We start from the raw sequence: 27,799 nt of genomic DNA, 5'->3' as shown, positions 1-27,799 counted from the left end.
CTGAATTTCACTGTCCCATATGTTAGAGTACAAGCAATACTTATTTGTGGAAATTGTGGTGTGACTACCAAAAGCATCTGTGCTGGGCAGCAGTGCCCGGGAAGGCAGGGGCTCAGGGAGCCTGGCTCCATGCTGGGCCAATGAAGATGAGCTCAGGCAGTGGTGGATTCAAGGTGGGAGAAGAGAGTTTTGTTCCTGCTGCAGGAATGAAGCTTGGAGCTGTCTTCACTTGTAACACCACATAATTCTAGGTGGCTGCAGATTTATTACTGTATTTTCCCAAATTTGGAAGGCTTCCACTTTTGACCACATAAAAGAAACATTTTCCTTTTCTCAGTATGACCTCCATTTTCTATTCTGAGACAAAATCCATTATAGCAATGCCTGGAAAAGCTACACATCTGATCATTTTCCCTGAGAATTCCTCAGAATTTTGAGATGGGTTTAGCTTGGCCAGAGCTTTTCCACCCCCCAGCAGGACAAACTGCTTGTGAGATTCTCAATTTTAAAAAAATAATGTTGGCTGTGTTCACTGCAGGATTTTTTCTGTTACCAGTTTGATTTGCAATCACAGCTGAAAGCCTATGCCATGAATTATTTGCCAATTAAGCAGTGCTTGTATGGAGGCTGTGTACGTATTTTACACCTTGACAGCTATTACAGGCAGAACGTAACTGGAGCTTTGACTTAAATGCAAATAATCAAACACTTAGCAGTCTGAAGCAGAGACCCAAGCTGATTTGGACAGAAGACATAACAGAGATAAATTTTGCTGCTGACGTTTTATCTTGGGTGGGAGTAACAATGGTAAAGACAAAGTCAAAATGTCCATATCTTTCTTGCTCTTTAACAGGAGACTTTAATCCTTCCTGAAGAGACGCAGAAAAAAATTTATGTCATGGAATAAGTATTGGAAAAGATAGCTGCCCTCTGTTACAACTAATATGATTAATATCCTTGCATAATCTTTTTTCTTAGGGAGAAGAGAGAGTGATCTCACTGCTCCAATCACATTGCGTTATTATGTACCTTGGAAACAGAAAAGCAGGTATTAAAAAAGTGAAAATTTGATTATTTATTACAGATATGTGTCTCCAATTCAGTTCAGGATCCCCAAACTATCCCATGTCCATAAGCACATTTAGGACCCAAGATGTTCTTCTCCACCCCAGCAGAGGCAGAGCAGTTAGACTATTTGTTTTGCTGCAGTTAAACCCTTTAACAAGCATGAGGTTACTGCACTCAGCCAAGTACTGGGAAATGTTTCATTTTTCACTTGTTTCCAAAGGTGAAGTATAAAAGGTCTTTAAGCCATTTAGCAGATTCCCTTTGCTAGTTTCATTTACTTCAGATGTAATATATGTAGATTTAGTTATTTCATCAGCAACATGAAGCCTATTATCTATTGGATTTCAAGTCTGAGGTAACTCCCAGCAACCAAATACATGATTTAATAATAATTCTGTCATCAATTGAAATCTTTCTCTGAGATAGATACTGAAAGCAGCCTGCCCACATAGCAAGATATTTATTTTTTCTCAGAGGCTTTTCAGCAAGGTCAGACCTGAAAATGGTTAATCACTTTCCTTTTATTTCACCTAAAGTTTTGAGCAAGACTGGTTATAGCAGAGGACTCTCTCCAGCTTCCTATTTTGTTTGTGTTCTTGCCTGTGCAGGATCATGGAATAGCATTTCTGTAATCCCCACATAGAGAATATGAAAATATCAGCTTTTCCCAAAATGAGTAGCAGGAGTTGTTGACCAGATGATAAAGATTTTAATATTCATAAAACCAGAATGTCGAAGAAGAACATCTTGTATGAGAATTAATGTTTCCAAGTCATAATCGTCATTCCCCTGATGCATGCAATGCTGCTAGGAAAAGTCTTACTCTCCTTCTGACATGTGGAAGTTTAGGTACCCATCAAAGACTGGGAATTACCTGCTAGAATTGTTCACCTGTTCTTTTTTTATTCTTGTCTATGTTGGCCAGCAAGCCAAACCAGTTTTGATTTCCATATCTTTTATTTGTACATTGTTCAATGAGGCACAGGCCGATTCCACATTAAAAATAAATATACTTTGTCACCATCATAAACTGCACTGGCCAAAACCATAACATGCTGCTGATTAAGGCTGTGCAAATAGAGCATCCCCTAAAGCAAGAAAAATGGGCACCTGTTCTCATGGGAACACAGGGAGCAGCCAAAGTCTGACAACTCAGCAGCTCAGATGACCCTGCAGAGGATTATCAGCTCTTTGCATTGGAAAGATCTGAGCCTCCACAGCCTGCAAGGGAGGGGGATGAAAGCATTTCACAACTCCAGGTGATGTTTCTAGCCATGGTTTTCCAAACTGTGGGGAGAGGAAAGACTGACAGGGAAATGTATCAATTTATAGATTAACAGTCTATAAGGGGAGGTGATTGGTGCCAAGCAGTGGGACAAGGGGCAGTGGATGGAAACTGATGCACAGGAAGTTCCACCTCAATAAAAGGAAGAAGAACTTCTTTACTGTGCAGTGACCGAGCAATGGAACAGGTTGCCTGGAGAGGCTTTGGAGTTCCCCTCACTGGAGATATTCCAGAACTGTTTGGACCCAGTCCTGTGCCATGTGTTCTGGGATGGCCCAGGTGACACACTGAGCTCCCTTCCAATCTCTCCTGTTCTGTGACACCTCAGTTCCCCAACAATACAACGTAAATACTTCGCCCTGACCTTCTATTCTCCAGAGGCTAGAGAGAGCCCTCTCTTGGCTCCCTTCATCTTACGGTAGGATATTGCATGACAAAAACCAAAACATTATCATCCTCAGTGCTCTGCATCTGCCTCTCTTGTTCTGATTTTCATACCATAAGCAGTGGGCTTGTGATGCATGTGATCAATTAGAAGAGCAGAAATCAGAGTTCAGTTTCCACTCTAACATACATCTTTTGTTTATAACTAAAAGCTGCACTAATTTAAGTTGAAATTATTTTTAAACTCTGGCAAGAGGTTTTGTACAGATTTATATTTCTATTTAGGCTAAGCTTTTTCAGGTGCAGTTCAAGCTTGGGATAAAAGTTTAAAATAAACCCTATTTACACTGCAGTAGATTGCATTTGCAGATTTCACATCTGAATCCATTTGATTCATATTGAATCTATTTAATCTGCATTTTTAGTATGCATTCCCTTCTTTCTATGCCTCTAAGTGTTAAGCTCTCTCCTATTCATACAAAGAATTTCACATATTCATGCTAAAACAAGAAATGCAGGTTGAGGATTTACAACTCTTCCCCAAATTCTGCCATAAAACAAATAGTTAAAATCATCACCAAATACATGGATATTGAAATTACTACCTTTTCCAACAATACCTTTCAAAATACTCTACAGTCCTTACAAAAGCTGTGTGTAAAATCTGGGGGAGAAAAAAAAAAGCATGATACAAAATATTTGTTTTAATTTAGTTACAAGCTGTGCTTTCTTCTTTAACTCAATTTCTTTGGTCTTGTTATACCTCCATTGCATTCCTTTCCTTAGGTGCTGGCCACCTGCACCACATGTTCTCCAAAGGTCTCCTGTTCACGTTATTGTGACTGGGATTTTAATTTTTGTCCCCATACTTTCTTTCTTGCTTTGCCGTTTTTAATAGAGCCAGCTTTGCTCCTCAAAGGCAAATGAACCTTACTTCCTGCACTTTCATTGCTTTTCCATTAGTTTTTGATACTACTTCAACCTTGCCTCCATGCATCTTTCCATGCCATTGCATCATTTTTTTCCCCTCAGAAAAAGCAAGCAAAGATGCAATGTGGTTTCATCATCTTACAACATTCTCCTACACTCTGCTGGTCTAAAAGGTAGAATTTTGAGGCTTGGAGCACCTTCCCTAGGGAAACATGAGTTTCAGTCTTCCCATCCTCAGCCTTGAGCAGTCATCAGCAGTTGCACAACAGCAGATCTGTGTTTTCTTCTGAAAGCCTTGTCCTCCCACAGTCCCCATGATATTAGACCTCTTTAACAAATTCCAATTCACTATCCCCTTCTTTCTATCCTGCCTCTCCACAGTATCAGTTTCTAAGAAGCATTGCTTTGATGCCTCCCCTCGTGTGCCACAGGGTGGTGGCACAACAGGTACACCCAGACCGACTAAGGCAGCTTCTCCAGCAGCCTCTGCCTGGTTCAGCAGAGAAGTGTCAGCCTCTGGCTGGCTTGTCTTTGTGTGTAAAGACCCTTATCATGGGTAGAAGTACCCTTTTAGCCTTCTCTAAAGTGATTCTTGCAAACTCTCACATTTTCAGTCATCCCTTCGCTCTGATCTATGGGCTTTTAGCTAGGCCTTAATTTCATCATTCTAAGTCCTATTCACATGAAGTAGTGTCTGCAGGTTCTTCCCAAGGAATCTGACATACAGCCCTCCCCAAGTCTCTGCACAAGCACAGCGTGTCAGATAAACATGTGCCATTGTGTGTGTCACTGCTTTATGCAGCTTTGATCCACTGGTGTTTGTCAGGATTCTGCTGCGAAGATCAATTGATCATTAACCACATTTTGTTCATAAGCTCTTTGGGAAGGCACCATATTTTGTTGTCTGCCTGTGTAATGCCTGGAGCATTAAGGTCCCTTCACACCACAGCAATGTCGATAATATATACTCCCAACTGTGCTAGGTGCTATACATAAATAGTGACACCTCATAGATTGGCACTACCATTTTTTTCTTTGTTGTCTGCTAGTCTAGGTAACAGATGATCACAAGACAGAAGAATAAGTGACCCTGCATGACATAGTTTCATGTCCCAAACGCAGTTAAAATCAAGGAGAAGGGACGAGATACTACTAAAGGAGCTAATCTGAATCACAACAGAAAGTACAGTCATGATATCATCAAATTAATATCTCGAGTAATTTGAAATATTTCCCAATAAAACAGAGAATTAATTAATCTGTAGACTCTAGGTATCAAAATATGGTAGGGTACCCAAGATACACAGCCTGAATAAATGCTTTACATTAGGGCATATAGCAGCAACAGTAGTCATGCAATATGAAAAGATTTAGCCCTCAGTTTAGCATCACTGGGAGGTCAGCCATCAGGGTTGGAGTATCAGCTCCTACCTAGTTTCTCTTCTTGGGCCTCTACACAATGAACTGTGAAAATAATGCAGATACATCTCTTTGCCTTATTACAGAGCAATGGTTCAGCTGCTTTAGGTTTTGCTGTGGAATAAACATTAATGAAGTGTGCAGCCAGAGGTGCCATCCAAGCAGCACACATGGGCACCCACAAATTAATAATGCTACCTTCTTAGCGACAGCATACTGTTTAGGGGTGAAACACAATCAAACCTCAGCCCCCTTACAGGTTCCTCTAACACAGCCCATGCAGACCAGGCTGCAGAGAGGCTGAGAGCTGTGCTCACTGCTGCACACACAGCCTGAGAGAGACCAGGAGCACTCCCAGTGTGCCCAGCATCACCTGCTGGAGGGACTGGCCAGCCGTGCCTGAAGCACAGCCAAGTGCCATGTACTAGCTGTTCCCAAGCTCCTCCCAAGCATGAAATCAGCTTTTTAGTCTTAGCCCATGAATAGATGTTTGCCAGAAGTTAAAATAAACATTTGCTGTGGTTTCTGTTAGCATCAGATCAGGAGAATTGTCAGGGCCTACTGGCAAGTGTGGAAGCCCCTCTGCAGGGCTACTTTTCCTCCCATCTAATCCTCATTTCAGGATATTCTTCTTAGGGTCCTTCATATTTTTGTGCTGCTGCTCCATGGTGCCTCTCACCCAAAAGCATTTCACTGCAGATATCAAAAACCTTTCAATTCCATAGTTCCTGTTCTTCAGGGCAGAGGTTAAAAGTGAACTCTCCTGGTACCCAGCCTTTCTTAGCAGGCTGCATGACACCTCCCAAGCTATGCAGCAGACACAGACCTGGGTTTAACTGTGTTGCCAGAGCTATCACAGGTTTACTACACCAGCCCCCCCTCCCCATCTGGGAAGCAGGTACATGACAGGTCTCTCACACTAGCAAATCCAGCTCCCTACTCCAGCAGCCTGAGGTAGAGGGTGTGACAGCACAGCTCTTGGGGAGCATCCCCGTGAGAAAGGCACCTGAGAAAATGCAGTTCTCTATTTCATGTCCTGATCATAGAAACAAAGCTTTCCCCCTTCTTTACACCACACTGGCCTTTCACAGTATGAGGGGGGGAAAAAGAAATCTTATCTGAACTGAAGCAAATGCCAATTCCAGGATGCTGCTTTTCTCAAAACACCCTCATAACACACCTCTTTTAGGCAGGCAAAGATGTTTCACAAACATACAGAGGTCTTCTTCTAAACATATTACATCGTTAAAGAGGAATTACTCCAGCAGAGGGAAAACCAGTGTAAAACAAGCACAAGTAGGATAAGAATCACACCCTTCATTTTATTCTGTGTAGCTTTTTTCCCCCCTTACATAAGCTTCAACACTCCGAGTTCAAGGCAAATGCTTGCAATATTTCTACATTATCCTCAGTAATGTGACAAGAGCAATTACAGAGTCCAGGGAAGCTAAGTAACACTGCTAAAACAGTGGGTGGTCTAAAGGCTTGAATAGCTCCTGTGCACTAACACTGCAGTGGAGTCCCCCAGACCCCCACTTTACACCATAGGCAATTCAACCATGCTCTGCAACACTGGCCTTTTTGTCCGGGACATTCTGGCACCAGCATTGCTTAGCTGACTTGAGACATACCCAAGTTCTTTCAGGTGGTCTGCAAAATTAACTCACCCTTAGAAAGTTTGTCCTTGGTACCCACCACATCTCCTTCATTCTCCGTTTCTGTTGAAAGCTCTAGGCAGAAGCATGCTGAACATTTTGCAAGGAAAATCTGCTCAGAGACAGCAATTCCAGGTGCACAGGCCTTTGCTGAGTACAGCATTATTTGGGGTATTCTCTAAAAAAAATTAAAATCTACTTTTACAGTAAAAGAGCCATTTGCCATGTGCAATGTGCTGAAATACTTTGCCACAGCAAAGTCTGGTCTAAACATGTTGTTGGCCAATAAAAGGGGGGAAACATGCTGCCAGTAAACATTTGCGTGGTATGTCTTTGAAGGCTTCAAGGCAGACTAAGTGGAATAATTGTGAAGATGTATTATTTATAATACAACAAATCTTCCCCACAAGATATAGGTCTCCATTAACCTAGTACCCAACTGCTTTTAAGTGCATTTTTTAATGTGTTTACCCTGCTAAGGGAGTTATATTTTATTATCTCCATTTTGCATTTGGGGAATTGAGGTACTGAGAGATTAATAGATTTGCTCGAGGTTACATAGCAAATCTCCAGCAAAGCACAAATGCAGACCAAGTGTCCCAGATTGTTCTTCTCCACTGGATGTATCCATCGATATGCCAGGACACATTAAAACATCAAAGGTCTCTTGTGAGGTGACTTTTTCCTTTGTAATAAAAAAGACCGATGTCATGCAAGCAAGCAACATTGTATTGGAGTCAACAGAAGTTCATCTACTTACAGAAAAACTGAAGCAAGGTCTGGAGCTATTGTTGGAATATTCTCATTTTTCTAGCTACCCACTGCATTCAACTCAAATGCACAAATAATTTTCACTGATGAAACCTGCTGAAAAACTACCTATTCACTCATCATTTACATTTACATTTCACATACTACCATTTAAAGTTGGACGCTGCTTCATGTCTCCCTCAAGCCAAGTGGAGCTGCACAGGGGTTAAGCTTTTCCAAATCTGTTCATACAGTGGAGGTGCTGAATGTGGATATGGGACCCTTGCTGTGGTACAGTGATATTATGGATTGTTTGGTTTGATTTTCATCTTGACTTACGGGAAGAAGTGGTGGAAGACACAATCTTAATCTTTTACAGTACCTTACCCCAGCAAGCCTTTGGGAGAATGGTCTTAGGGGATTCACTAGAAGATCACTTTTCTCCTTATGTCCTCTTCACCAGCTCTCCACTAAGCCAACCTCCCTGAAGATGAAACCTGTGCTGCTATCCAGCCATGACAGAACATGGTAGAACATTGTGGAACTAGGAATCTCACTAAATCAGTGTTCTGAGTTGGATCTGCAACCCCCTTCTCCTACTCCCCAAACACCAGCTTAGTACCCTCTCCCAATCCTGCTTGGGAGGAAAAAGCCACAATGAGTACAACTACAACATTGTATCTTTCAAGCTGATATTTCTTTTAATTTCCAAGCTCCTGTTTAAATAGATGTCTAAATAAAATTTGAATGAATAATAGGGCTGATAACAATGCAAGCAGAATTCTTTATGCCCTTGTCAGCAGACAGATGTTGTAAAGCATCCTGGTTCCACCCTAAAAATGTAAAAGAACCAAGGGCTTTGCCTAAAATATCTTGGCTAGGGAAGGCAGTTATAGGAGCTTAATAACTTCTAAGACTAAAAAAAATCCCTTTTGTGCAACTTGCTTTTCTGCACCAAAGTTCTACAGAGAACATGTGAGACTGGTGAGCTGTTTCTCATCAGCATATAGAGTAGGCCCACTGTACCTCACAAAATACCAGCAGCAGAGCCCAGTGAATTTACTCCACAAGACATCACATCCAAGTCAGCCTCATGACTGGAGCAAATGAGATTTAGTCCTCGCTGTAAAGCTGCCACCAAAAAGCCTGCAAGCCAGTTTCGTTTTGTGAATGGTCAGTACCTTCTCACAGCAGGGACAGATTTCATTTTCTATTTAGGATCAGGGACACACACAGGTAAACAGCAGTAATGCACCTCTAGGCTGCTCCATGCCTCAGCTCACTTTAAATAAAGCTACCCCAGGGAGGGGAGGTGGTTTTGAGGGGATATCTTTATCCTTCTTCATGAAGGTAAGCGCGACATGCAGAACATGATACTCCGCCTCCAGCACAGTCTGGGCTGTTCAAGACATGTTTGACATCCCCCGACAAAGATTTAAAGATTATTCAGTATCAAATGTTCACCAGTGTTTTGAACAGCTAAACAATGAATTTTCCCACTGCCTCTCCTGCTAATGATGAGCGAATAAAGAATCCCCTAGGGAATTTCCCTTCATCTGCTCACGAGTGCCACTTCGCTAGTCACATTTATCTGACAAATCTTACAGATGGCTTGGCACGAGCTTGCAACAAGCACACCATCTTTGGAGCTGGGATTGGCCGCCCGAGCCACGCGACGCTTTCTGTGGCAAACTGGGCAAGCCCACAGCAGAGCCCCATACCGGCTACTGGAGAAATATCCCGAGGAAATTTACAGCTTCACCTAGCGCTGTTTCAGCAGAAGACACTGGTGATGACATTTCTAACACAGCAGCCAGCCCGTGAGGAGTGGAGTCTCTTGGCACAGAAGAATTCATTCTCTGACCCAGACAGAAAGATATCCTGGAAAATGACTCCCATTGAGCCCTTTTCCTGCTGTTTTTGTGCTGAATGCCTTTCTGTTAAAGATGACTTTTCCCCCTTAAAATAATGGGGAAGAGAATATAAAGACCCATCTGCAGACCACATTTTCAGAGAGGTTTTTGTTTGTTTTCCAACATTGTCTGTGAAACACTGGTTGAGTCTTTCAGGCTCTTTCCAGATGTGTACTCTCCTCGTGCTATGTACCCAACTCTAATTCTAGTTGGAAAGCTGTTTGACTCAAGCAAATGAATAGCAGGATTTTAAAACAGATACAAATAGTAAAACTAGGGCTTTGTACAATCCCATAGGTACTATAGATGGGACCATCCAAACACAGATCCTTCTAATCCACCAAAAAAATGCCCTTAAGACCTGTTCAGAGTCAGACTTAAACCCATAAAATCCAGGAAATTCAGAGATAAGCCTGGATATCTGGACTGATATTCTGTCCTCAGTTCACCTTACTGGGTAAATGTTAATGAATGCATTTGTTTATTCCCTACAGTTCTATGCAGGGAATATCAACAATCTGATATTATGGGAGGAGGTGAAATTTTTTCTTCCGTATGTGTGTGTAGGAGTTGCTCAATATAATTTATTCTCTTTCACAATAAAACTATATAGCTCCTCGATTCTTTCAGAACTACACAGGGTCTGTCTTGTAAAGTTTTGGAAAAGAAGCCTCAAAGAAAAATCAGTTATTATAGGAAACAGGACTGATTTTCAGTACTCCACAATCTTGCCTTTCCATTCACTCTAAGCAGGTAATCCTACATAAAACATCATCCAGATGCATTTCACAGAGGATCTGAACCCAGACCTTCGCAGGCAATGTGGGACCAAGTTTACCAGTCACAAATGGAGGAGAACTGGAGCACACAGCACCTCCAAGAGCACTGACCCACACGTACCTGCTGCAACAACCTGCAGGGCAGAGCTGTCACATAAAGTACAAACAGAAGAATGGCCATACCAGTCCATCTAGCCCAGCGTCAAGTCTCCTATAGCTGGTTCCTGGAGCAAGCCAGAAAGCAGCAGAAGCAAGGGAACTGCTTATGCTATTTCCCTCACATTTCTGCTAGCCTCCAGCTATTTTCAGATCAAGGTATTTCCTAAGCCAGATGTGGTTTCTAGCTACTTAGTAATCCTCTGTGCATTTCTTTACACAAACTTGTCCAGTCATCCTTTGAACTCTAATAAGCTTTTAGCCTCCACAACCACCTTTGGCAGTGAATTCCTTGTGTCCACTACCAGTTGCATGGAGAACATCTCTTTTTGTTTGCTTTGAGCCTGGCTGCTTTTAGTTTCATTAAATGATTTTAATTGATACACTGCCACAGAACAAACAATCCCTGCCCACCTTCTAACTTGAAGGATTCACTCCTACCCTACCAACATCTCATCTTCAAGCTGATGAGTTTCAGCCTAATCAAAATTTCCTCACACAGAAGGTTGTGGTAAATACAACTGAAGTGTAAGGCTACTATTTTTCTTTTTTTCTGAGCTCCCAATACACCCTTTTACTTCACACTCAGGAAACATTGTCTTCCCTATGTTAGAGGGAAATAGATAATAGATATTTTATAGATAATCTGCAAAGTGGCAGAGAAGCAGACCAAAATCTCCAGGGCCTATTCTGACACTGGGGACTACAGTGCATTGAGCCTTAGCCCCAGTGGCTTCACCAGGATTGGACAAAGTTCACTTACAATTTTTTAAAATTGTACATAGCAGTCACTTCATCAGTGATGGGTACCATGACCAATGCATAATTTAGGTCCTGCTACAACTGTGAATTCAGCTTCCAGCAGAAACATTGAATGAAACCCATGGTCACATTACCCACCAAAAGAGCATTGTACATCTTCACTATCATCAGCTGTTCTTCTCTCCAAGTCACCAAAAACCAAAAAATATGAGAGTTTAGCCCAAGAAAAGGTTTCTGTAGGATAAGAAGGCAGATGTGGCAGAAACTTCATGAAGTCTGCTAAAGGTTTTGTTATTGGCAGCTAATTTGATGTAAAAGAGATGCAGATACTATTGTGATGGGCAGCCTTACAATCCCCTAAGATAAAACTCCCATTTATGACAAAATTCATCCCTGGTAAAAATGGCTCTATTCCATTGAAATCAATAAGGTTGCACCTGTGAATGCCAGCTGTGAATTGAGTCCATGGTTCTCAAATGATGTAAAGTGCTTCAGGAGGAAAGATGCTATATTTAGGTGCCATATTATTGCTATGTAGACATTTTCATAACCCCTAATTATGGGGCTTTTTTTGCAAGCTCTGTAGTATTAACTGGATTGGATAAATATATAATTAGAGAGTGTTTCAACATGCACACTCTTGATGCTAGAAGCTTTATCAGCTCTTTCTTTTCTTCATGATCTGTTTTGCTTTTCTTTTAAAGCTGTTTCTATCAATTATGGCAAGATTTACTCAGAGCCCCAATAAAGGGTCACTGCAGACATCCCAGCAGAATAGAAGAGAGCTACATTTATGTTCCAGAACTTTTCTGTTTTCCAGAAAGACACCTCTGAGTTGTCATTGTATGACAACATTGCCAGAAGCTAAGCCAATCAGGAAAAAAAAAAAAAAACAAACCCAAAACAACAACAGAACAACAGCAACAAAGAACTTTTCAGAAGTTCCCTGACCCCAAATTGTTTATAGACTAAGCATTTCTACTCCAGCAGCTTCAACAGAAGATCTGCTGCCCAAATATTTGCTGGCTCTCGCTCCATTATTTTGCCAGTAGACAGAAAGGAAGGACTCAAGGAGGTTCTTCACATTTTTCACATTCTGCATAGTGCCAGGGATGCACAAACAGCTTCAAAGATCTATAGATAGGATGTAGATACAGCCCTGTCTAAAAGAGCCACCACCCTAACAAATTAGTAATTTGTCCAACTGGAAAAAGGCAAGCTACCCCTTTTACAGCACCTGCTTTGTCAAATTAAAAGATACCATTAACAATTAAAATACAACTAGTCCCACAAGAGTAAAAAAATAAAAACAAAAAAAAAATGTAGCACCTGCATTTTCCTTTCTAGGTGCTGAAGCAACCTGCATTACCATTTATTGCAAACCAAAAAAAGTCCTAAACAAATACACTTCTTGATTTTCTGATCAGATATGGCCAATAGAGTGTCAGATTCTTTTAGATGTGTTTATGAACATTTTCCTCTTGCACCAGCTTATGTCCAGTGAGAATTTGAAAATCTAAATTACAAGTATAAACACTTCAAAACAGATGTTAATAATAGAAAGGATTAAGAACATTGCTAGAGTGACAGAACACGGATGCTGTATTATTAAACAAATGGCTCACAATGGTGTTATGACATGAGTCATAATGCCTGATGCTGTGAACATGCTGCAGGAAAGAACAATAGCTATCACCAGCTACAGAAATACACAGAGCACCAGGAGCCCGACTGCTGACTGATCTAAAGCAAGGGGTTTGTCTACAACCCAACAGGATAAACTCACACCTGGTGCAAATGGGTGTAACTGAACAGAAGCTCATGGAGTAATAGCACCTTCAGCTATGGCTCTGATATTGTACCAAAAGTACTACAGGCTTTGCTCTGTACAGTCTTGTAGTCTGTTTTTGACTGTAATTGACTGGGGAATTCCAATTTGGTAGGATTTTGAACCTGCTTTCTACAGATGTGAGTAACTGAATCTGGCCCTACATTAACATCAACAGATTTTTAAACTCAGCAAATCACGGAGCACATTTGAATTGTTTTAAAATTCATTATCGCCTCAAGAAAGTCTGCCAGCAAACTGGTGGCCATCAGCACAAGGACTGGTTTGCCATTCCTTTTGTTGCTTTATCTGCTAACTGTGGGTGGCAACTGGTGATGCTGCAGAAAAAGATTAGTCTAAGAGCTGGCACATCCACAAGTTTAACAAAGGATAGCAACAAATCCTGGAGTGCACTTACAGAATGTGCTCCCCATAATTAAAAGTCTATTTGCAGCATGCAAAGTAGAAAAAGCTTTCATTTAGGGTAGAACTTAAACACAGCATTACTTTCCCTGCTTGATGCAATAACCCCATTCAAGGGGATACAGTCTGGAAGCAATGTTCTCCAAAATGCACATGTCTAAATTGTCAAAAGGAGGGGAGGAGAAAATGAGAACAAAGTAAGTGGAACCCACCCATAAAATGAAATATAGAGCTTGATTCATTGTCACGCACTGTTAACATAGTGATTCTACCACTGTGGTGCACAGCTAACAGAAACAAAGCTGGTTTAAATCCTTCATCTCTGTGCCTATCACGTACTGAATGAGAAACACTCGGCAAAGAGACTTAGATGGGTTCCACTCCACCCAAGTGCCACCCAAAAGCTCCCAGTATAGGAAGCATGGCCAAATACAAGGCATGTGGTCAGGGCACTCTGGTATTCCAGCCCTTTCTCAGTTTTTATACTTGGGATCCCTGGCAGCTGTCCTAAAGGCAGCCTCAAGGTTGCTCCAAACTGTGCTAAAGACCAAACCAGTTTCTGAACAATTTCAAAACATGAGTTGAGCAAAAGTGGTTTGCTACACTCTCTTGGATGTGGAGCAGGCTGGAGCAGAGCCACATCTGAGAACAGGCTGCCTCTCTTCAGCCATCACAAGGGCACCTACATACGACACACTGAGTGCAAGACAACTTACTTACCAAGGATGAGGCACACAAGAGACAGGAAATCTACTCAAAATAATCAGTAGCTACACTTCATTAGCTCCTATCTCTCGTCAGGATCCCCCAAAATAAATTTTATTACTGGGGCATTAACATGGCAGAAGACAATTTGCTTAGATAAAGCCTTGTGTTTCTTGTCTGTATATTTACAGGTGAAATGGTGCTCACCCATGCAAACATGCCACCCTGATCAAGCCAAACATACACAATGCATATAAGACATAAATAAATACTTATGAGTCACTGATAACCACCTCATAAATTATATAGTCCTATGAAGTATCACTGCTAAAGATAATGCATACAATTGGATACAAAATACACATACACGACTCTCATTAAGACAGATAACATTGTTTTTTTCCTTTCTTAAGAGCCCAAGGCCTTAATTTATAAGGTCCTGAATTATTTTTGATAACCTTGGAGTCCCAACAGATGAGGATCAGTTCCAAAACCTGACCCAAAAGCAGGCCAAATGAGATTACAGAGGATATAGTGAATAGGATATGGCACACAGTGGTCCAAAAGTCCAAGTAGCTCAGTCTGCTTCAGCTCACAGGAGCCAGATGCAGTATTATTTATAACCCTTTATCCTCAAATGCACACTGCCTTCAGCATCCAACTCTCCTACCTTGCTCCTGCTGCACTGCCCAGGACCAGCTCCCCCATCCCTGGGGAGAAGCTCAGCTGTGGCTGCTGCAGCTTTCCCTCAGCTCCTCACAAACTCCTCTGTGGAAACGGGCACGAGCCACTACCAGACAACAAAGTGAAGAGGGGCGAAATCAATCCAGCAGCCTCCTCTTGGACAAAACCTAAATGCCAGTTTGGTACCACTTGACTGACACAACCCAAACACAGAGTGTTTGTTTTGCTGACACACAGGTCTAAGTTTGCTCCCCAGCCACATCTTCTTTCGCCTTGGATACAATAGTCATCTTCATAGCACTTATTATAACATATTGCAGCAATAATGTGTAATTATCCTCAAAAACAAAGCAAAAGCTCAAGATAAAAATAACAGGCATTGAGCACACTTACCAGCTGGAGGAAGGCAGTGAGGCAGCACGAGCTGCAGCCCTAAAACGGCTGTGCTGTAGCCTGATTTCAAAGGCCAAACTGCAGGAGAGCACAGAGAGGTGAACCCTCTCCAAAAGCAGGTCCAAAATGAGAAAGAGCAGTAGCACACAGACGCAGTGGAGATGTCCCTTGGTAGAGAAGTGCCTCCCCTGGGATCTGTACACTGGCAGCTGGGTTCAATGATTGCATTTGGACCAGGGCAGAACTCCAAACACACAGCACCTGGGAGGACTGATCTTTTCTGCGCAGAGGGCCATCAGGTAGTTTTCATCCACAGCTGTCACCCCAGGCCTTCCTTGGTCTGACCTAGGGAAATCAAATCAGTTTCCTTCTTACCTTTTTTTTCCTGTTTTGCTAGATATGCTTACTTTGACTTTCATAGACTCATAGGATGGTTTGGTTTGGAAGGCACCTTAAAGATTGTTTCGTTTCCAACCCCTCTGATATGGGTAGGTTCATCTTCCCCTAGACCAGGTTTCTCAAAGTCCCATCAATCTGGCCTTGAACACTTCCAGGGATGAGGCATCCACAGCATCACTGAGCAACCCATTCCAGTGCCTCACCACCCTCACAATAAAGAATTTGTACCTTACAGCTAACCTAAGCCGTTTAAAGCCATCACTCCTTGGCAATCACTACATGCCCTTGTAAAAAGTCCCCCTCCAGGTCTCTTGTAGGCCCTTTTAGGAGCTGTAAACCTCTTCTGCAGCCTGAACAGCCCCAGCACTCTCGGGTCTGTCTTCACAGAAAAGGTGCTCCAGCCCTCTGATCATTTTTGTGACCCTCCTCTGGACTCTTGAACAAGTCCATGTCCTTCTTATGCTGGGGGCCCCCAGAGCTGGGTGCAGCCTCCGGGTAGAGTCTCACCAAAGTAGAGTTACAGGGGCAGAATAACCTTTCCTCCGCCCACAACAGATGTAGCAGAACCCTCTACTTCCAAGCTTTCACAACAATATAGCCTGAAAGCAAATTATTAGTGGGGGGGCAGGGAAGACAAAACAGTTTTAATGACCAAAAAGTGGGAGTCTGTGAATTTTATAAAATATTGGTTTAGAATTCTCAATGGCAGATCACAAAGGCAGTAAATCTGATCAAGTATAAAAAAGCTGTACATAATATCTCAGGGCTCTGAAAGCTTCAAGATCTCTCAGGTCATATGGTGTGTCTTGACGTCTCTGCTTTTGTACAAGGAAGGCTGGTTAGAGCTGCACACATTCCAGGAGGGCCTCTGTTGAATAGAATTGGCCAAATCAGATTAAAAATGCAATATCTATGGTGAAGGCTGCAAGCTGCCTGCTCAGAGATTCTACTGATGTGAACCAGAAGTTCCTTGCATGTGGTCAGGCCCTAAATTTGATACTGGAATTTAAAAACAAATTAAGATTCCCATGTAATATTGACTGCTTTTTTTTTTTTTTTTCAGAGTAAAAGATTTTAAAACATGGAATGCTATATGCAGTGGTTACATGAGTCCAAGTAATTGTACCAATTATATAATTTGATATAATTGCACTAATTACATAAACACATAATAATGAAATATAAGTTATTCCAAGAGCTAAACTGGAAGAACATTAAAGAACCTAAATCTGCTCCCACTTACTCTAGTACAAATCAGAAACAATTCCCTTGAAATCAATGAAGTTACCCAAATAAAATTGGCCCCTACTGTTACAAGCAGGCATGTAAATCCAGCTTTTAGTTCAAGGTTACTGACTGGGTGAGCAAATGAAAGCTACTGGGGCATTTTCTACTGATGCGTATAGCTAATTTCTGGCCAAATTCCAGTGCATGTAGGGAGACTCATGATGAAGTTAGATGTCTTCTGCTCCTGTTCTGATCTGTCACCCCGTATCTGTGGGTTTTGCTAAAACTTTTAGCTGCTGATTCTAAACGAAAAATTACTTTTTTTAGAAATACTGAGAACGGAGAATGAGCTGGACCCAATCAGGAATTCCAGAAAATCGGATTCAGGTGTGTTTTCACTCAGACGGTTGCTAGCCTGCATTAAATCTGCAGACTTTAGGGAAGTTAGTACAGACTGACATCAGCATTAACTGAAACAGACTCCCCTCTTAGACAGAAATTTGTATTTATGATCCATTTTGCAAAATGTTTTTCCCACCCTTCCCAGTAGGAACCACTACATACAAAAATTATCTTTATGAAGGATGTGTTTGGTGAGGGGTTTCCCTCTTCTCCAATGGCAGGGCAAGTGCAGCAACTAATTTTCAGCTGCTGAGTTCATCTCTCACCAGTGACACAGCAAAGAAGGTGAGAGCTGGCAGTTTTGGAGCAGGTGTCTATTATGTGTGGAAATACGTGATGTATGCACAGTTAATCCGACAAGTGCTCTGTTGCATCACATGGTGACAGTCACCCTGTTCACACCATCCTCATTAACAGCAGTGGGAGGTCCGGGATGGGGTTTTGCCTGTGTTAGAATATTTTAAAGGGTGAAGATTCTCCAGCTCCAGAGATTGATTCTGTCACATGATAGAAGACACTGATTTAGCATTTACAGAATCGAGTTCAAACCCTATCAAAGACAAGAGAGAATCACCTAGTCACCTTTGGGTGGGGGGGTATGGATGTGACCCAGCTGTTTTTTGAGGGGAAGTATCTAACCGGCATAAAGCAATGAAACTGGATGCTCAGTTTTATAAGAATGGGAATGACAGATGGGAAAACCCCAAATTTTTTGAAAAGCAGCCATTAGGCCTGGACATCTCATTTTTCATTTTTCCTGATTTCAAAAATGCAGGAGGTGGAAGCTGCACAAAGCGGAATTCCTGCACTCCCCTGTAAAAAGCTGGCAAGAGTAGTAGCTTTGTCACATCTCTGAAAAATCAAGCCCGAACTGTCTCAGGTTGGCCCCACAAAATTAAAGACAATTTTATTTCATTTTAGCCTTAGAAATCTGTGTGATAGGTTGCTGTCAGGACCAGGATACAGGAACACCTCACTGTCTGTAGAATGCCCAGAGCAGTGACTCCATGCTGCAGAAAACTCCAAGCATGTTCCGTTCACATCGATTTCTAGAGTCTCTTTCAATCAAAATAAAAGGGCATGGGAACCTGGACTATGATCCAGGTCTTCCCACTCCCAGATGATGCCCCTCACGCTATCCTAATTCTCATGCTCTTCCTTGCATTTCTGTTTCTGTCCCATAAACATCATGACTCTAGCTATAAATCAGGGATCAGAGAAGGCAGGGACAGGAGACGAAAGCTGGGAAAGAACTTTTACCAATAAAAGGGGTGCTTTTTTGATGTTCTCTGTGAAAGAGTTCAGGATCCCAAGCTTGCTTGTGGGTTTGCAGCGGGATGCAGAGCACAGCTTGTTCCTGTCCCTTCCTCCTGGCCAGCCCAAGCTCGAAGCATCCTGGCTGCCAGCAGTTCCCTGTTCCCCAGGGCTGCAGGTCCAAATCTCAGGAGACATCCCGGTCTCCTCCTGAGCACAGGAGTCCCAGTGTCCAATGCAGGGTTTGGCTTTGACCCCAGGAACCAAACACTTTCAATTAAGAACGAAACCTAATTGGAGCCAGTCTCCAGGGCCTTGCATTTCAATGGGCAAGATTGCTTAATATATCCCATTTTTTTAAAGAGCTGCCTAGTCTTACTTATAATAAGTGTCATATTAGGGCAAACATGCCTTCAGAGTGAAGGGATGGGTATTGGCCACTGATTTCAAGGGGAATTTATTGCACAGTTGATCCACAGAATGAAAACCAGAGAAAATGCTGCTGAGAGGTGGAGCAGCAACAGTGAGTGCTTAGTGGCTTTGGCAATCTATGTGCAGCTCAAGGTGGTGAGAAAGCTATTAGATATTCCAAAAATTTGATCTGGAGGACAAAGTTCTGAGAAGCAGATTGTTGACACAGTCACAGCAAGTTATTCTCCAGGACTCCCATTTAACCCCAGGCCTGCGTTTAACCCTTCTCCTGTGAGAAGAGCTGGGCACAGCTACACCTGAATGCGAATTGTAACTAGAACCCATCATTAGTTGCATGATCTTGCTTCTTCAACACTTTTCAGGTTTCAGGGTCAGATCTAACATTTGCTAAGTCAACAGAGGTCCTTCTGTCAGCTTCAGCTGGCATTTGCTCAGGTCTCCAGGAGGAAGAATTTATCTGTGAAGATCAATTAAATCAATATCTGGATATATGTGCAGCTGAGTACTTGAGTATTTCTCAACATTTTTGAGGGCTTGTTAGTAAAAGGGAGATATATTACTGAAAAGAAAAAAAACCCTTTTCTTAGTGTCAGCTAGCTGTGGGGAGAAAAAAATCAAACTTACTATTGGTCTTTTATTCCTGGAAGTGCTTTCCACATAATTTTTTTACTTCTCCTAAGCAGTCAGGGAGTGACCCAGAGAAGAAGTTACATTCTTACACAGCAGGTGAACCAGGAACTTGCAGTAAATGACCTGCAGGTATGCGGAACAGCGCCGTTCCTGCGCCCAGAGCCCCTGCACTGCTGCAGAGAGAAAGAAGCAGATGCTTACATGTATAGACAGCAATAAAACCAGAGTGTAACATTTTCAGGATCGCAGCTGAGCTCTCAGACAAGGCTTTCTGCAATGACTAATACGACTACGGTCTAATGCGACAGTTCACCGTCTGCAGCCTATTCAGTCCCGAAAGTAAGCGAGTTCCTCCAGATGTTACACACTGAAAAAAAAAAAAAAGCACATCCAGTTTTCAATCTTTTTTATTTATTTAAACTGTACACAAATGTAAAATACTTCAACAGCAAATCTAAGTGAAAATTGTTTGGTTTAAATTATTATGGAACAGAACCTAAAAGGAACTTTATTAAATAAACATAAAAATTGGATTTAAAGGATGCACATATTGTAATGTATTCTACAATAGTCACTTTTTTTTTCACTCTACATTCCATGTGCGTATGGTATAGAAAAGACACTGAATAGAACAAACAGAATCCATTTTGTACCCTGAAACAATTGGTAGGCCTCGTGAGGGATTGCTCAGTATGACTACATGATATATGATGGCTTTGCCATCTCATAAAAATTATAACTAATATGTTGGCCTCTTTGGTTCCAAAATTTATGTATAATACATTTAACTGTATTCATTTTTTGCTGCTATAAAAATAACATTTTTTTTCAAATGGCAGTTTTTGACTAATCATGCAACTAAATCAGTGCAAACATTAAAAGCAATCATTCGCTTTAAAAAAGAAGCAAAAGATTTAATTTCAAGTATAAAAAAATATAAAAAAGTCATATCATAAGTCCAGTTTTGTCTAGTATGGGTCAACACTTTAAATTGCATAGCTCATGCGGCACCTGTTTACCTAGATAGTGAGCAAAGATAAGTGCACTATCAAGTACCACTTTTCAAGGCATTGAAATTTGCAAGTGCTATTATACGTGCATTCAAGCAGTTTGCAAGTGCTATGCTGTATCATTATTTTCTGATCTTTATGGCCATCCTTGACACCTCCTGGTAAGGAAATTGAAAGCACTCTCCTCTCTCCTCCTTTCCAAGACTTGTAAAAATGTTCCTCGCCTGTTATTAAACGCACTGCATTTCCCAGAACGTCTCCACTCTGTCGCTGTCACTCCTCTTTAGGGTTCATTGGTTTAGCCGTGGTGGCCATTGCTTGTTTGCTCGTCCCCCACGTGACGTAGCCCTGCCAAGTCCCCCACTGAAGAACACAGATTGCAACTTTTGACTTTTTGTTCTTCGAACAGTGAGAGATGCCAACAGTCAACACAGTCCAGATATGGTATCGATTCCCTTTTCCAAGACACGGCAGGTGTAGCCAACCATGGGCTGCTAGTGGGCAGTGAAAGCATCAGATCACGCCAGCCCAGCTAGTGACTCCACAACGGCCAGGTGTTAGAAATACAGCAGTTTCTCACATGTCTGTCCCCTTCTCTATCTCTCTCCCCGATAGAACCACAAGATTCCTTGCTGGAAGTGCTGTAGGAAGAAGCGGGTATCTGTGATGTTTATGTTTAGATAAATTTAAATTAAGAGGAAGTGATCGCCTCCCAAGGCAGGTGTCCTGCAGCTTCCTGTTAGACCTAAGAGGTGACAGTCGACTTTTTTTATTTCTTTTTTTGTTTTTTTCAATTTTCTAAGTTTGGTCATTTTGACACCTGCGTGCAAGAATACGTTGTGTTCTCACAGTCTGTGCTTTTGCCTGAGCAAAGGGAGCTCATTTCGGTCTGGCTTTGCCGGCAGGCGGGGAAACAGCTGCTCAGCCGTTCACTCGTACTGGCAGGCATTTAGGTCCGTCGTCACTGGTCACTGACTTTCTGTGCTCATGTCCCTTTTCCGAGCTGCCTCGTGTGTGTGTGTCTGTGTCTGTGTGTATGAGCGCGTGTTTGTGTGCGTGCCCACATTTCGTGTTTGTGTGTGTGTGTGTGTGTGTCTTTAAGATATTTCATAGCATTAACTTATAAGTGATAGAATATATAAGTGTCCATGATCCACAAACTGCCACTGTCCTGACACCAAAGTGAAATGATTATTTTTTTCTTTTTTTTTTTTTGTCAAACTTTTCCACAGTGACTTTCCAACACTGATGCCTGGATACACAGTGAAACTTCCTCCAACACCATCTTGTACGGGAATGTTTCTCTCTCTCTCTCCCTCTCTCTCTCCCCCCCCAAAACACACCTTAAATCAAGCACAACCACATTCTTCCACAATCATATTGGGAACGTCCCTTTTCACAATGTTGTATTCATCATCAAAGTACAGCATTGACATTGTGCTAAGTTTGGTTGGAATGCAACAGGAGTTCACGGTGCCCGGGTTCAGCCCCCGCATTCGGTACTGATTCACGACAGCGGTGTGAAAGGAGGAAGCCGACCCCGGGACACCGGCCAAGTAGGCCGGGCAGCTCCCTTCACAGTAATTCCCATAGTAACCTGATGGTGCTATGATCCAGTCATTCCACCCAATGAGTCTAAAGTCAATGTAAAACTGTTGCCTGCAACATAGATTGGTCCTGCCATCGCACTCCAGGCCTCTTTTCCGGATCCTGTGTTTGTTATCGGCGAGGCGGGCTTGCACCACTAAAAAAGGCCGGTGGGATTCCTCCCCGGGGTCCACATAAATTGGCAGCACTGAATACTCTTCACAGCCCTCACATTGAACATCCAAGTTCAGTCTCCTTTCTCCTCTCTCAAACAGAGCCTGGATCGCCTCTGTCATGGGAAAAGTGTGCCAACCACTTCTTTTGAGATCAACTTTCTTTTCAACCACATTCCACTTGTTGCTAGTGTCCGGGTCTTGGAAATAGACTTTGACTCTTACTTTTCGCCTGCTGCCTTTCTCTAAGACATATGGAAGCAGCTTCAAGTAAAGCCACAGGCTGGCTTGAACGACAAACAAGTTCTGGTTCCCTTCATTCGAGATGAAGAAATAGAGGCGGACTCTAGACGAGGCCAGATCGTCTGCAAGATAAGGAGAGATCAGCAAAATTAAGTCAAAAAGGAAATGTTAGCTTATGTGCCTTTCTGGATTCAGGGACAACGCTAGAGCACAGCAGATCGAGCGAACGGCGACAGGGCTGTGCCAGTCAGAAGGCATGCACTGCATCAGATATCCCCAATTTGCAATCAAAATTAATTGAAAAGGGGACTTCCCACAGCAACCTTCAACATCAGGCTGTAGTCGGATGTGTCAGACCACAGACATCAGTAAGAGCTTTCCACAGTATGTTTTTTCCAGAAAGCCAGATTAAAAGATGCTACAGCAGCACCTTGAAAAAGACCGGCACTAGGACTAGGACTCTGCTATCTCATCAGTTTAAGAATAGTTTTAACTTTCAGCTACCTGCCAATTCTCATGGGGAGAGCTCTTTCAATAACCACTAAAACACCAATGCCAAACCAGGGATTTTGTTTCGATTTGCAAATATTGTTGTCGCGGTTTAAAGGAGAGGGCTCACAAGACAGAACAGAAAATATTTCAATAATGTGCCTGCTTGTCCAACAGATCAAGCTAACCCCCACTTAGTCTGGTAAAATATCTGCTATTATTAATCATTTCAATCTCTGCCTTTTCTCCCCGAAATGATGAACTCCCATGCGAGGCAAGGCAATGAAGCGGTTGTTCCCGCTGTAACGCCGTTATTGGTTGTTCTCAATACGCTTTTCAGCAACACCAGAATTAAAGGAGAGAAATTGTCACAGAAAACCAAATGTCACCAAATGTCTGACATAACCCCTTATTTGTAAACAGAAGAGCCTGCTGCATGAAATATTTCAGAAATACCAGCACCCTTCCTGCAATTTTTGTACTGTAAGTCCTAACTAAATTTGGCGTAGGTGATAAATGTGCCGGCCTTTATGGCGGAGACCGTAATTCTGGTCCCTGTATCAAAGCATCCCGATTGCTATTTAAAATTATTGCTGGAAAGGCATTTTCTCATGTGCCCTTATCGATTTTGCTTCCGTCTGTACAGAGCTAAATGTAGATTTTTTTCCTGCCTTTTCCTTCCCTAAGAATCTTTAGCATTTTTGTCAATCTCTGAATGGGATTTTTTGCGTAGTCGGTGTCTTCATTTGTTACCCTAGATGCCTTTCAAATGTGCCTCCAGAGCCCATTCAGTACCTTGTAATAGTTCAGTGACAAAAATTTTCACTGTGTTTGTCTACATTTTACATAAAGTCAATTTTGGAGGTGTTACAAAAGACAACGATTGACTGAATACCAAATGGAAATACAAGCTCACCCCCGATCTCCCAACAACATCCTATTAAAAAATAATAGCCCCCAAAATGTACACTAAAAAACCTTTCGCATGTTAGTAAATACACAACTTTTTCGTAAACTGTGGTGACAGTGACAGAAAAAGAACAGTACGGTGCTGCTGCACTGATCCACATCACTTGTGTTGTGTGAGATTGTGTGCGCTCATAAATTTTGTATGTGAATATAACAAGCATATGTATAATGCAACAGATCCCATAGATACTGTAAATGTATATGTCTTTGGTAAGTGGGAGGGTAGATAAAGAAGATGAGTGGGCAGCATACAGGATAGAAAGAGATTTATTTTGTGGACAATGATATATAGATGCCACAGGGAGATAGAGAGAGAAAAATGAACCGAGCGATAGAGCGATGAAGAAAAGGAAAGATGGGCAGATAGACAGGAGAGAGGTAATTTGCAGAGTGATGGTGCTCCAGCCAGATGTGCAAAGTTCACGGGGACAGTGGTTAAACTACTGGAAAGCTGTGCTGAAGGGATTCATTGACACATAACTGCAATGGCTGGACTGAGATGGCTGGTACCGTGGGGATGGAGGGCAGTTAGTAAACGGACTGATGGACAGAGAGGAGGCAGACACACTCGGTAGGACACTGCCTGCAGTGGACAACAGACAAGGCCAATACTGCAAATGAAAGCTAAATAAATGGGAAACAAATGGAAAGAGAGGATGGCCAAACGCAAGCCTCAACAGACAGATGCAGGCAGTGAACCAAATGAATGTGCAGGGCAAGACAGACAAGGCAAGGGATGCAAGAGATGGAGCGGGACAGGCAGAGGAGGGACAGTGGGACACGCAGGAACGGAGACAAGCCCCGGTGCAGCTGGAAGAACCGCCGGAGGGGACCGGGGCACAGAGGCTGCGGAGGGATGGAGGGACAAGAGAAGGGAGTTGCAAGGCACAACCCGGGGAGAATCCTGGGCACAGGGGCACAAGCAGGGAGGACGGGAAGGCGCGGGCAGGGCCAGGGCGAGACGGTGCGGGGCAGAGGGGAGAGCGAATGAGGCGGAGGGCGAGCGGGTGAGCTGGGCGGCCAGGTGCCTGTGCCAGGCAGGAGGACAGGCAGGGTGCGCAGGGGGCCAGGCAAGGGCAGCCGGGGAAACTGCCAGGGGTCAGGCAGGCGGAAAGAGAAGGTGGGCAGGAGGACAGCCAGGGCGAGAGGGAAGACTGACAGAGGTCAAGCAGGGGGACTGACGGGGGTCGAGCAGGGGGAAGGAATGACAGACGGGGCGAGGCAGGACAGGCGGAGAGCGCGGCAGGGCATGGGGGCGCGGGTGCGCGGCCGGGCGGCGCCCACCTGTCTCGGCGAAGCTGATGATCTCGGAGACCGGGTCGTGGGCCGGGGGCCCGGCGCTCGCCTGCCCGTCCAGGCTGGGGATCTCCACGCGGCCGTCCTCCCGCACCTTGCCGGCGTGCAGCTTGCGCAGCGCCGTGACCATGGCCGCCTTGGGCACGGCGTGCGTGATGTTGGGCCGGTCCCGCATCTGCAGCCGGCTCAGGATGTGCCTCTTCACCGCCTCCAGGAAATCCCCGTCCACCTTGCCCGGCTCCTCGGGCCGCCGGAAGCCGCAGGAGGTGCATGTGTCCTGCGGAGAGCCGCCGGCGGGGGCCGGCGGGGTCGGGGTGGCCGCGGCGCCCAGCAGGAGCAGCCCGCAGGCCAGCAGCGCGGCCAGCACCCCCCGGCGAGCCGCCCCGTCCATGGCGGAGGAGCGGGGGGCCGAGCTGGGGGCCGCCCCGGAGCGCCGCAGGGAGCCCGTCTGCAGGCAGCGCCGCTCCGAGCGCTCCGCGGCGCGGAGGGGGCGGTGGCAGCCAAGCTGGGGGGCCGCAACCGCTCCGCGCAGGGGGGGAGCCGCGGCGGAGGGAGGGGGCGCCCGGGGAAGCGGCGTGTGCCGCCGGGGAGGCGGAGGGGGGAGGCTGCACGCGCAGGCACCGAGGGCGAAGTTGGCGGCGGGGGGGGGGGAACAGGCTTGGCGTGCACGGAGAGAGCCCGGCTCCACGGGGGAGGGGGACGGCAGCAGGTGAGGGGGTGGCTGCGGAGCCCGGGGAGGAGGGAGGGGGAGCGGGGAGCGAGCCGGAGGTGCGAGGGGATCCGGGGAGCAGGGGAGAGGCGGCGCCGCTCTGCCCCGGTGCCCCGCGTCGCTTCAGAGGGGCATCCCCGGGCGCAGTCGCTCGTGGTCCATCGCTCGCTTCGGCAGGTCCGGGCGGGCCGCGGAGAGGAGCTCTCTAGTCCAGCGTCATTGAGGGGGGTCAGGGAGATAAACGAAGCAGATTTATATACAATCCAATTTATAGCCTGGAAGGAGGGGGGGGGGAGAAATGCCACTTGTACCCCCCCGCCCACTCCGCCCCCGCAAGACAATCCGTGGGTGCAGGTCTCTGAGCAGGTCGGCTCCGCGCCGCTCGGTTGTCCCCCTTCAGCGCCCGCTGCTTCTCAACGTGCCATCAAAGTTGACCCGGAGCATAGCTGGGGAGGGAGCCGGGGGCGGCGGGCACGGGGTGCGCGGCTGGCAGCTCCACTGTTGCGAGTCTTCTCCCCCCACCGTCCCGCTTATTATTAGCGAGATGCTTTTATTTTCGAAGCAGCGCGGAGGGTCCGGAGTCCGGCGCGGATGCGGCGGCGGCGCCCGGGGACCCCGGCGCGGGCAGGGCAGCGCACGCTGCGCGGCGCGGAGCGGAGCGGGGAAGCGGCGCGATCCCGGCGATCCCAGGAGAAGCTGCACGGATCCACTCGGTCAGACCAGCTCTTCGGCTCGCTCCCTCGCTTGCTCTTTTAAACAATATCTCCCTTGTTGGTGGTTTGGGTTTTATTGTTATTATTGTTATTATTATTTTAAGTGTGATTTTTGTTGTTGTTGCTGCTGCTGCTGCTCCAGTTAATCTGTCTCCCTCTCTGCGTCTTTTTGATCTTTCGCTCGCCTTGTGCTGGCTTGAACGCTGTGTTTTGTTTTGTTTGGGGTTTTTTGTTTTGTTTGGCTTTTTGGTTTTTGTTTTTGTTTTTTGTTTCTCTTTTTTTACGCGTCTGATGTTCCCTGTCGGATCCGCAGTGAAAGGTCTCGGGGAAGCTGCTTGCTCCTCGCTTATCTTCTCTGATCTCCTCCTGCTAATTTTTCCCCCCTGCAAAATCACGACATTGTGGCACTTTCTACTGAAACTTTTATACAGGAGTTAAAACCACGTGGGAACTCCAACCTATAACAGAGACGCCATGGGCTCCTCACTATTTAGGAGATTAAGTTAAGTCTTTTGCCCCCTGGGCTATTACAGTAACTTCCTGATGTGGAAATATTAACTATGCTGTTTCTTTAACTCCCCCCGTCCCCTCCCTCCCTCCCGGTTCCTGCAAACACACCCACCGCACACCGGCTCGCGTCCCTGTCCCGTCGTCCGGCAGGACGGACGGACGGACGGACGGACGGACGGACCCCGAGCGGCGGCAGCTCCGGCCCCCCTCCCGCCCCGGCCGGGAGATGGATGCCCCCTTCCTCCCCTCCCCCGGTGCTCCTTTGCCTTTTAAGCACTTGAAAGAAGAAGTCATTAGAAAGTTTACCGTCGGTTGGCTTTGCGACGGGGCGGGTTTCTGTTTGTTTGTTTGAATGGGCCGGGTAGCCGGGGCGGGTGCCGGGGACTGTGTGTGTTTTCCGTGGGGCAGGAGGGACGCGGAGCCTGTCGGAGGCAGCAGGGGGAGGGGGACCGGGGCGGCGGCCGAGGGGAGCCGGGAGGGGAAATAACGGGACCGCCGCGCTGCCGCAGCCGAGGGGAGCCGGCAGCAGCGCCCGGGGAGCGGGTTTTGCTGCGCGCCTTGGCGGGGCAGCGCCGCGGGGAGCGGGCACGGGGCAAAGGGGATGGATGCTGTGACAGCCCCC

The 27,799-nt window shown here is 44.9% G+C and overlaps 1 protein-coding gene across 1 annotated transcript; it reads right to left on the bottom strand.

The window, feature by feature from the left end:
• Positions 1–19,869: 19,869 nt before the first annotated feature.
• INHBB (inhibin subunit beta B) lies at positions 19,870–25,989 on the bottom strand. Its single transcript, XM_033064978.2, has 2 exons — positions 25,234–25,989; positions 19,870–22,613 (listed from the first exon to the last, which is right to left on the bottom strand). Exons 1-2 carry the CDS (start codon positions 25,634–25,636, stop codon positions 21,838–21,840), a joined length of 1,179 nt encoding a protein of 392 aa, XP_032920869.1. The 5' UTR covers positions 25,637–25,989; the 3' UTR covers positions 19,870–21,837.
• Positions 25,990–27,799: the final 1,810 nt, after the last annotated feature.

This window comes from Catharus ustulatus, chromosome 7, assembly GCF_009819885.2.
Source record: "Catharus ustulatus isolate bCatUst1 chromosome 7, bCatUst1.pri.v2, whole genome shotgun sequence".
Lineage (NCBI taxonomy): Eukaryota > Metazoa > Chordata > Aves > Passeriformes > Turdidae > Catharus > Catharus ustulatus.
The sequence above is the reverse complement of the archived record's forward strand: the minus strand, read 5'-3'. Positions and strand labels throughout refer to the sequence as shown.

Coding starts and splice junctions, on each gene's coding strand:
- INHBB (XM_033064978.2), bottom strand. CDS start 25,636: ATGGACGGGGCGGCTCGCCGGGGGGTGCTGGCCGCGCTGCTGGCCTGC. Junction 22,614..25,233: donor CATCAGCTTCGCCGAGACAG/GTGGGCGCCGCC, acceptor CTTATCTTGCAG/ACGATCTGGCCTCGTCTAGA.